General features: G+C 40.3%; 1 protein-coding gene across 1 annotated transcript in view; it reads left to right on the top strand.

Annotated features, from left to right (window-relative positions):
• The window catches only part of PXDN (peroxidasin homolog (Drosophila)), a 220,353-nt gene that overhangs the window by 127,810 nt on the left and 82,172 nt on the right, over positions 1–10,371 (top strand). Inside the window, exons 8-9 of the mRNA XM_006882919.1 lie at positions 2,290–2,407; positions 8,087–8,256. Coding sequence (XP_006882981.1) covers positions 2,290–2,407; positions 8,087–8,256 — 288 coding nt within the window. The remainder of the gene's footprint in view (positions 1–2,289; positions 2,408–8,086; positions 8,257–10,371) is intronic.

Raw genomic sequence — 10,371 nt, 5'->3', positions numbered from 1 at the left:
TTAAATCGTCACCGTATCCTGAGAGGTTCTTTGATCACTTTCATTTTAAAATTCAGGAAACCAAAGTCCAGGCAGGTTGAGAACATAAATTTAGGACATAGGTAATAGATAGAAGGGTCAGGATTTAAATCTAGGCATTACAGTTGTATGGATGCTGCATTAATGCATTCTGCAGACCCCCTTTCACATTAGTTCAGTGTTCTGCTCTTCCCAAGAGACCAACTTCCCCATTTACTTATGTTGTTGTTGTTAAATGCCATCAAGTAGCCTGTAATTCTCAGCAACCCTATGTATAATAGCTCTAAACCCTGCGCTATCCTGAACCACTCTTACTGTCTCCAATACACCTTCCCACATTAGCTCAGTTACTGTGTCAGTCTATCTCATCTGGGGTCTTCCTCTCCTGTGCTGTCCCTCTCCCCTTCCAAACATGATGTCCTTCTCCAAGGACTGGCCCCTCCTGGCAACATGTCCAAAGTATGTGAGATATAGCTTAAAAATCCTTGCCTCCAAGAAGAAGATTGCACCTTCTCCAATACAGATCTCTTTGTTTCCTTCGTGGTCCATGGTTCATACTCTTCTCCAGCACCACAACTCAAAGACAGCAATTCTTCTTCTTTCATCCTTAGTTATTGTCCACCTCCTTGATGCATAGCAAGTAATTGTGAAGATTTTGGCCTGGGTCAGGCACACATTAGTCCCTAGACTGACATCATTACTCTTTAGCACTTTGGGGAGGTCCCTGACAGCAGACTTCTCCACTGTAGTTCATCTTTTGAATCCCTGACTTCTGGTGCCAAGAGTGTTGATTGTGGAGCTGAGCAATCTGAAATTGTTAACAACTTCAATCTCTTCTCCATCCATCACGGTAGTGTCAGTTGACCCAGTGCTGAGAAGAATCTTTGTCTTCTTGATTTTGAGCTTCAATCCGTATTGAGTACTACAGTCTTTGACTTTTTGCAGCAAATGCTTCAAGTCCTCCTCAATTTTGGCAAGCAATGTTGTGTCATCTCTGTGTCGCAGGTTGCTGATGAGTCTCCCTCCAATCCTGTGTTCCATATAGACTTTTCTAATTATGACATCCAGTTTCTTTACCTGCCAAGTGGAGATATCCGGAAGGCAGCTGCCTGTGTGAGCATCTGGAAATTAGGAGAGAAATCTCCACTAGAAGTAGTTGTCAGCATTTAGGCATTAGTAGAAAATCAGAGTAAGAGAATAGGAGGTGTCATGAGGCAACTTCTTTTTCTATGTAATTTACAGAGTTGACATCTGAAGTAAAAGCTGAGTTAACCAGATTTGAGGTTATTACCTCAAAACTGTTTAGCCTTTTAGCCCTTTTGCTTTCCAAGTTCCTTCTCCCTTTTAGTCAGTTTTGATAAGTTACTCATTGAGTTAATAGATGTTGTGCTTCCTTGCAGGGTGACTGGAGAATTATTGTTAGGTGTTGTTGAAGTGTCAGCCTTGTGTGATGAGTATACTTACCACAAAAAGGACTTTTAAAAACCATTGTAGAGCCACTGGGTAGGCTCAACTCATGCATCTCTTGCTTAGTCACTTAGTGCTTAAACTTTGTGCCACCAGGAATTCATAAACAGACCACTGCAAGTAATTATTTGAAGCTTGTCTGTAAACATTTCATTGTTAACCTGTCTGTAAGAGAGTTTGTTGTTGTTGTTATGTGCCGTCGAGTCGTTTGCGACTCATAGCGACCCTATGTACAACAGCCCTAAACCCTGCTGTATCCTGTGCCAATCGCATTGCCTCTGACACACCCATCCCGATTACCCCAGTCACTGAATCAATCCACCTCATAGAGGGTCTTCCCCTCATGCGCTGTCCCTCCACTCTACCCAGCATGATGTCCCTCTCTAAAGACCTGTCTCTCCTTACAACAAAGTATGTCAGACGAAGCCCCAGAATCCTTACCTCCAAGGAGTAGTCTGGTTTAACCCTCTCCATGATGAATCTGTTTGTTTTCTTGGCAGTCCATGGTACATTCAATACTCTACTCCAGCACCACAGCTCAAAGGCGTCAATTCTCCTTCTATCCTCCCTAGTCAGAGTAGCATCTATGAAATATTAAAAAAAATATATAAGCTGCAAAAGGATCCTATCTGAAAGGAAGCCGTTCTGTCATTTTCATGAGAGCAATAAAACATTTATGAGTGCAATGTCCTTTTGAGCATTTGTGATTTTCTTGTGGATATAGGAACATTAGTTTGCTTTCTTACTTAATTTTATTTTACCAATTTAAAACTAATACGGTTTCTATTTCATGGTTTGGCACAGAAAGGCCAAGGATTACATCAGAGCCCCAGGATGCAGATGTTACATCGGGGAATACCGTATACTTCAGATGTAGAGCTGAAGGAAACCCAAAACCCGAAATTATTTGGCTTCGAAACAAGTAAGTTGGATGTTGCACAGAAATGTCATTAGGGTGCATTTATTTGGTCCATGATGTGTCTCAAGATAGTATTCAGGTATTCTGTTTGCTTGACAGGGATCTCTAATGGTGTAACGTAATCAGTGTTCGTTTCAAACCAAAAGATCAGTGATTCCAAACCCATGGCCCCACTGGTGAAAGATGGATTGTCTTCTCCTTTAAAGATTTACAGCCTCAGAAGCCCAGTGGAGGGTTGCCATGTGGAAGAATTGTCTTGACAGTTGCTGTGGGGTGTCTTTTTGCTTAATAGTGGATTTCCCCTCTGCCCTCTAGCAACCTCCCTCTCCCTGCCTTGATTCTTTGTCCCTGTTTCATGTAGGAAATAGGTAAAGGAAGAAAATATTTTCCTCATCTCCTCTGCTGGGTGTTTGTTAGTTTCTGTGAGGTGACTCTCAACTCTTGCTGTCAAATTGACTCCTTTGTGGAACAGAATGAAATATTTCCCAGTTGTGCCATTTTTACAAACATTGCCATGATCAAGTCCATTGTTAATGGCTGTTTTGTAGTGTCTGCCAACCTAGGGCAATCATCTTTAATCCAACAATATTCTATTGTGATCTGTAGAACTATAATGATTTCATTTTTTAAAATAGTCAGTCCTTCCTTTCTAGTCTCTCTTGGTTAGGAGAGCCATCAAGATCTTTTGCCCCATGGGTCACATTGCCCTGCTGATACTTAAATACCAGTGGTATAATATCAATCATCAGAGCAACACAAAACCACTGCAGTACCTCCAACTTATATGCAGGTAGTGGTTTGAGGATCTAAAAAGAAAGTAGGAGTGGGCATTTCTTCTGGTCATAAAGACATCTGCTGAATGCATTGGCTTTGGTACAGGGATTTGGATTAGAATTTAGCAGATCTAATTTCAGAAAGGCTGATAAACTTTTTCCTTGCCAGAATGCAGTGGTTTGAATTAAAGATCAGCATGCTACTTCCTAGGAGTTCTGGTGGCATAGTGGCAAAGTTGTTGGCTTCTAACAGAGATTTGTGATTATAACTCACCAGCTTCTCCACAGGCGAGAAGAACTAGTGGTCTGCTCCCATGAAGATACAGCCTTAGACACTCTGGTGGAGAGTTTTCCTGTGTCCTGTAACATTGCTGTGGGTTGAATTGACTTGAGAGCAGTGGATTTGGTTTTGGGTTTATATTATCTTTACTGCCTCAGGTTAGGAATTGGACTGGGACATTACTACACAATTTCTGCCCCCCCTCCCTCTATCCATCCTCTTCTTTCTGTCTGCACCTGATTTGTTGTGGACAGAAGCTATAGGGTTTATATCATTTACAGTAGCTGGTGCTGAGCCTGGAGGGCCCTGCTCTCCCTGACTTGGTGAGAGTGGTGTCAGTGAACCTCTTCACAGACTGTGTGTCCTCAGGGAGGCAGTTGTAAGCAGACAGCTGCAGACTTACTCTACTAATTGAACAAATGTTTCCTTAATTCTTATGGGAGACTTAATTTATCTCCTGTAACAGAGATGCCATTTCTTTTTGCAAACATTAATGAGAGGTCTTTGAATATTTTGCTCACAGTTGAATGCACAGAGACAAGTCAGCCCTACCCCAGCCTCTAACGGTTCATAGATCACAGAGGGAAATCATCTGTGTTCACTATTATGATGTGTGAATATTCTGTGACAAACGTGGGCAATGTACAGCTAGTTTCTTCTCCTGCATGCTTGGAAGGATAGAGGAACAGTGCAAAAGAGGAAGACCCTGGATGAGGTGGAATGGCATAATAACTGGGGTAAAGGGCTTAGGTATGTTAAAGTCCGTAAGATGGGCTCAGAGATATTGTATATAAAGTCACTATGAATCACAAACAACTCGATGGCATAAAACAACTATCGCTGCTCTTATTTAGGTTATAAAGTAAGGATTATGCTATTGAGGAAAGGAAATGACAGTGTAAAGAAGAATGTGGAAATACATTGTTGTAGGCTGAGGTGTGTGGTGGGAAATGCTAGCTCAGCTGGGAGAGATCTGGGGTCAGATCCTTAAACATCTTCTAGGATAAAAGAAGGACCACTTTTCAAGTATAAATTATGATACTAAGCCTAAAAAGGAATTATTTAACATAAAATAACCCTACCACTGCTTATGAAATTTATTTTCATTAATATACAAATGTGCACATAATTAGAAACAAAATATTTATTGTTAATCTCCAATTTTAGCATCTTCATGTTTAGTCAGTGGGTCATGTTTAGTCATGACAGAGTGGTGGAGGCATCTTGGACGGTTCACATGCCAGTTATTTTCATTTCCAGATATTTCAGACACTGATTGAGTCATAATGCCTTAGTAGACCAGGGCCAGACTTCCCGAGGCAAGTTTGACTGTGGTTAAGTGTATAAAAGAGTTATTTATAGACAAGATGAACATGTGAATACTGAGTGTTGTCAGATGCGGGATCAGCAAATGTGTTAATATTTTAAAAGATAGTAGAGATTTGGTCTAGCCTAGATTTTGTTGTCATAACTGTAAAATAACATTGGAATTGGATCCAGTTGCTGTGCAGGGGAGGTTTAAAATGCTGTTCCAGTCTTCCAGTGTCTTGTTATCTTGGATAGTTCTGAAGTAGATGAGAGTTAAAATCTCACATGAAATACTGGAAGAATTCTAAAGTATTTTCAAATACTTTAAAATGTGTTTCAAATACTGCTGGTTGTCGAAGCAGCAGCTGCAATTCCTGATAACCCCAGTTAACAGCAGAGTGAAATATTGAGGTCCTGTGTCGTCTTCATGTATGTGTGCTCAGGTCCCTTGTTACGTCCGCTGTGTGTTCTGCATGCCTTCTAGTCTAGGGACTCATCTTCCAACACCAGGTTGGATCATATTCTGTGGATTGTGTAGTTTTCGAAATTAGACCACCAGGCCTTTTTTCCTAGCCTGTAAAGGAAGCAGCATTGAAACCTGTTTACCATGGATGATTTTGCTGGTATTTGAACTATGGGTAGCATAGCTTCCATCATCACAGTAATAAACAACCCCTCCAGTATGAGAGACGGATAAGTGGTGGGTCTAAAAGGCAAAGAAGTGTAAATTTGGCTCAAACAGATTACATTTACATTTTCTAAATGAACAAATGGATGCTAAGCTTTTAAATCCAATAGTCAAATAGAGCAGAATGAAGCCTGAAGTCCACAGGCTGTCCCCGCTAGAGCGGTGTGTCTGCTGGGTTCACAGTAACTGTGGTTATTGGAAGACAACAGGACTGTATTGCATGAGTGCCAGTTAGGAGATCTGATGTGATTATTTCTTCTAACCAGAAAAATTTGTATGGAAACAAAAAAGTTTTCCTGGATTACTAAGGAAGGTCACACCAAGCAGAGGAGATTTTAAGGAATAATGGTGTTATGGATAGGTAGGGATCACTCATGAGAAAGCCTGGCTAGTCAGAGCACTTTTTTGAAGTTTCTTTGGGAAATTGTCTACTTCACTCTCTGTAATCAATCATGGCTTTGAATTTGCTGGTTTCTTAAGAAAAGAAGATAAAATCATTCCTGTAATTGAAGATGATTAAAGAAATGAGGGAAGTGAATAGTTAGTCTTTCTTGTTGCCATGGATTTATCTGTGTTGATTATCTGTCAAAAATGTAATCTTTTCTTAGCTTTGTTTTCTCAAGTGGGAGCCTAGATTACAGAGTGATTAGGTGCTCTGCTGCAAACCATAAGGTTGGTGGGTCAAACCTACCACCTTCTCTTTAGGTGGAAGAAAAACATGACAATCTTGCTTTTTTAAGACATTTTTATAGACTAGGAAACTCTGGAACAATTGTGATATATTCTGCAGGATTATTAGCAGTCAGAATCAATAGCAATGGGTTTTGGCATGAAGTGCACATGTATAACTTAGTTATTGTTTTTTTTATCTTTTTCACAGTGCAGGCATATAACTTAGTGTATTGTTTTTTGTATCTTTTTCACATGATTCCCATAAATTGTGATCTCAGCTTCCATGTTGAACTTCAGCTTTATCCTTTTCATGTGTTTCCCAAGGGAGGAAACCCAAGTATCAATGGATATGGAATGTTAGGTGGCTGGAGGATGGGGTACAGGAGTAGTGGGGAGATGAGCCCTCGTATGATGATTTGGGGATGGCTTAAGTCACAGATTGTGATTTGGTTGTGAGACAAGGTGAATTTTTAATGTCTGTATAATGTGACAGGAGTCCAGCCAGAGGTCATTATTGTTTGACAAAGCACTAAAGTCATGTGGAGGATAAAGACATTAGTGTCCTGGGGATTGCTCATTTGGGCAGATGAGCTCTCTATGACAGATGGAGTTATTATTCCACTTGGTGGTGGTCTAATGGTGTATTTTGTCTCTGGAAAGGAAGGTGGTAAGAAGCTGATAGAAATTGGATACACATTTGTTTATGTCTGTTATTTCTTTCTCACTCATCACTGAGTTGAATCTGACTCATAGCTGATCATTCAGCAAGTCTGTGAGAGGCTATAATTTTCTAGTATGTCCATTGGTGGATTTGAACCACCAGAAAGATAATTTGCAACACTATTGTTGATACTGTTGTCCCCAAATCACCCTATGTTGTCTTTGTTGCTGTTATTAATAGTTATTGTCAAGTTGAATATGACTCTAGGTGACCTAAGAACAACAGATCCAAACCCTGCCCTATCCTGTGCCATCCTCACAATTTCAGACATACTTGAGCCCATTGCCAAAGCCACTGTGTCAGTCCACCAAGTCAAGGATCTTCCTCTCCTTTGCAGTCCCTCCACCTTTCCAAGCATGATGTCCCTCTCCAATAAAATAGCCTCTCCTATCTATTCACACATACCCAGAGTTTGTGAGGCAAGGTTAATTATCTTTGCTTCCAAGGAGCACTCTGGCTGCAGCTTCTCTAAGACATAGCTGTTTGTTGCAGTCCACAGGATATTCAGCACCCCATACTTTGTTGTTTACCATTGTTTTTTACCATTGTTGTTTACCTTTGTTTTTTACCATTGAGTCAGAACTGACCCATAGCTGACCCTCCAGTGAATTTTCAGAGGCAGTAATTGCATGAGAGGAGATGGCCCAGGCTTCTCCCATGGAACAGCTGGTGGATTTGCACCAGGTGCCTTTGGGATTGTAGTGCAGATTTCTTTTACCACTAGGCCACTATTAGCCACAACAAGGTAAAATGTGACCTTTGAATTTCCTCCCTATATTCATGATTGTCTTTTTAGAAGTATGATTTTGAAACATCTAGAATTAGATAGGTTACAGAAAGAATAAAAAGAAATATGCAAATGAAAGATACAAATATATAGATACTTTTCCTAGGAATATCTGTTAAGACAAGAAATTCAAATTCACTGCCATCAAGTCAGAACCAACTTATAGCTGGCCCTGCAGTGGGCTTTCATCACTGTACGTTTCCTAGGAGGAGATTGCCCATCTTTCTCCTGCAGAGCCTCTGGTGGATTTGAGCCACCAGAAAGGTATGATCTTTGGAGTAGCAGCAAAACTCCCGGACTACGCCACCAGGGTTCCTTGCTGAGCAAAAGCCGTTCAAAAAGAAGAGTCCTTGAGAGACAAGATGTTCAGAATACTCTCTGGAATCCCATTATGAGAAACCTTTAGGTGGAGGTTTGTGTTTATGTTTTAAAATTTCAAGTCTTTCTTCACAGTAATGAGCTGAGCATGAAAACAGATTCCCGTTTAAACTTGTTGGATGATGGAACACTGATGATTCAAAATACTCAGGAGACGGATCAGGGCATTTACCAGTGCATGGCGAAAAATGTGGCCGGAGAAGTGAAAACACAAGAGGTCACCCTCCGATACTTTGGATCTCCAGGTATGTTGATTTCAGGGCATGGGATCCTTCAGGTTGTTATATTTCCTTCTTGTACTTTTCCTTTGGCCTCAACACAGCAAAATAATATTAATTGTTGAACTCTCAAGTTGAAGTTCCTATCATATACCAGGATTGATTTATGTGACTTTTGAAGCAAATTCATGAATTATTCATCAGCCTTATTCTGTTCCATGGTCAGCCCTAGCCCACAGGACATAAACTCACAAGTCAACCAAGTCAGGTCGGGAGATGCCATGAACACAGCCAGCCATGTGAGGCCAGGGAAAACTGAAGAAGATTATTTAAACATAGGGTAATCTACCTGCTCAACTCCCATTTAAAGGCACCAGCTACACAGCTTCTACATTTTGGTGATGGCAGTCTTTCTATTTTGCTAGGTTATCTAATATATTTTTTGATTAAGAAAAGAAAATCAATCTAGATTTTGATGTTAAGTTGTAAAATATTGGGAATTAATTAATAGCATTTAGAAAGACTGCCCAAGCCAAGCAGAACCCAGCTGTGGACAGCAACTAGCTGGGCCCTCCAGGTCACATCCTTTGTTGTCCTCTGCTTAATTTTCTAATTTTCTTTTGGTTCAAAGGGGAGCAAGAGAACTGTAGGATGGAAAGGGAGCAGTCTAGAGGCATCATAAATGGGCCTCTGGTAGAGTAATCCATGGTGAGTTGGGCTGCTAACTCTGGAGATTTGGACCCATTGGCAGTGCATTTGGGGGAGGATGCGTAGTCTCTTCCTGTCAGATTTACAGCCTTGGAAAACTCAGTGTAGGCTTGAATTGAAACAGACTCCTTGGCTCTATGTTGGTGTTTGAGATATATTACATCTACTGGTAGAACAGCATAAGTCACTCTCCTGAATCTCAGTGGGGCTACAGTCTCATTCAAAGGCATGTGGGCCGTTAGAGTCTGAGCACTCTAAAGTCACATTGCAGTTGTAATTTGTTCTTTGCAGCCTTTCCCTGCCCTTTACTTCTTCAGCTGTGTTGTAAAATGATACCAGACTGTCTGTATTTCCTTATATTTCATATTCTAGGCCGTTACAAAACCTACCAGAAGGCATACTGAGTAGTTGTAGGGTTGTGTTATTGTTTTAATTTTTCACTTCCAACTAGTCTTATTGTTTGGCACATCCCAGTAAATACCAAATAAATATGACATACTGGTAAACATTACCAGGAAATATTGATTAATGAAAGACAATTTCTAGCCATAAAATTTTAGTTCATTCAAAGAAAAACAAAAGGAATACATTGCTGCTGAACCAGGTTCTGAGTGAGGCAGATTTCCACAAGTTTAGCAAATAATCTTTTCAAGTTAGTTTTAGTCTGTGTTTTCAGACTACTATAAACTTATACAAAGAAGAGACACAGCTGCACACATAAGGAATGAAAACCTAAAAAACTGTGAAGCAAAATATTGCCATTCTAGTGTCAGAAAATAAAAAAGTCCAAACTCGTTCAGCATTTCTTAAGCTCAAGGAATTGAAGAAGAAATTCAAACCTCCAGTTGCTATAATCAAGGATGCTTTAGGAAGAATATTAAATGATTCAGGAAGTATTAAAAGAAGATGGAAAGAATATTCTGAGCCACAGTATAGAAAGGAATTGGCAGACACAGAAGAATTTAATAAAATAACAAATGAGTAAGAGCCTGTGGTGATGAAGGAAGAAGTTCAAGCTGCTTTGAAGGAAATAGCAAAAAACAAGGACCCAGGAATAGATGGTATACCAGTTGAGGTCTTTCAGCTAACAGATGCTGCCCTGGACATGCTCACCAAGTTGTCCCAAGAAATCTGGAAAACAACCACTTAGCCAACTGACTATAAGAGATCTATATTTGTTCACATTCCAAAGAAGGGTGACCCAACAGAGTGTGAAAATTATAGAAAAATCTCACTGATTTCACATGCAAGCAAGATTCTACTGAAGATTATCCCAAAATGACTGAAACAGCCCATTAGCAGAGAACTGCCAGAAGTCCAGGCTGGGTTTAGAAGCGGTCATGGTACTAGGGATATTATAGCTGATGTTAGATGGATCTTAGCTGAAAGCAGGGAATACCAGAGGAATGTCTATCTGTATTTCATTGATTATGC

Source organism: Elephantulus edwardii, unplaced genomic scaffold, assembly GCF_000299155.1.
Source record: "Elephantulus edwardii isolate Elephantulus edwardi_28Jun2011 unplaced genomic scaffold, EleEdw1.0 scaffold00025, whole genome shotgun sequence".
Taxonomy (NCBI): domain Eukaryota; kingdom Metazoa; phylum Chordata; class Mammalia; order Macroscelidea; family Macroscelididae; genus Elephantulus; species Elephantulus edwardii.
Note: the sequence above shows the minus strand (reverse complement) of the source record. Positions and strands in the feature narration are given on the sequence as shown.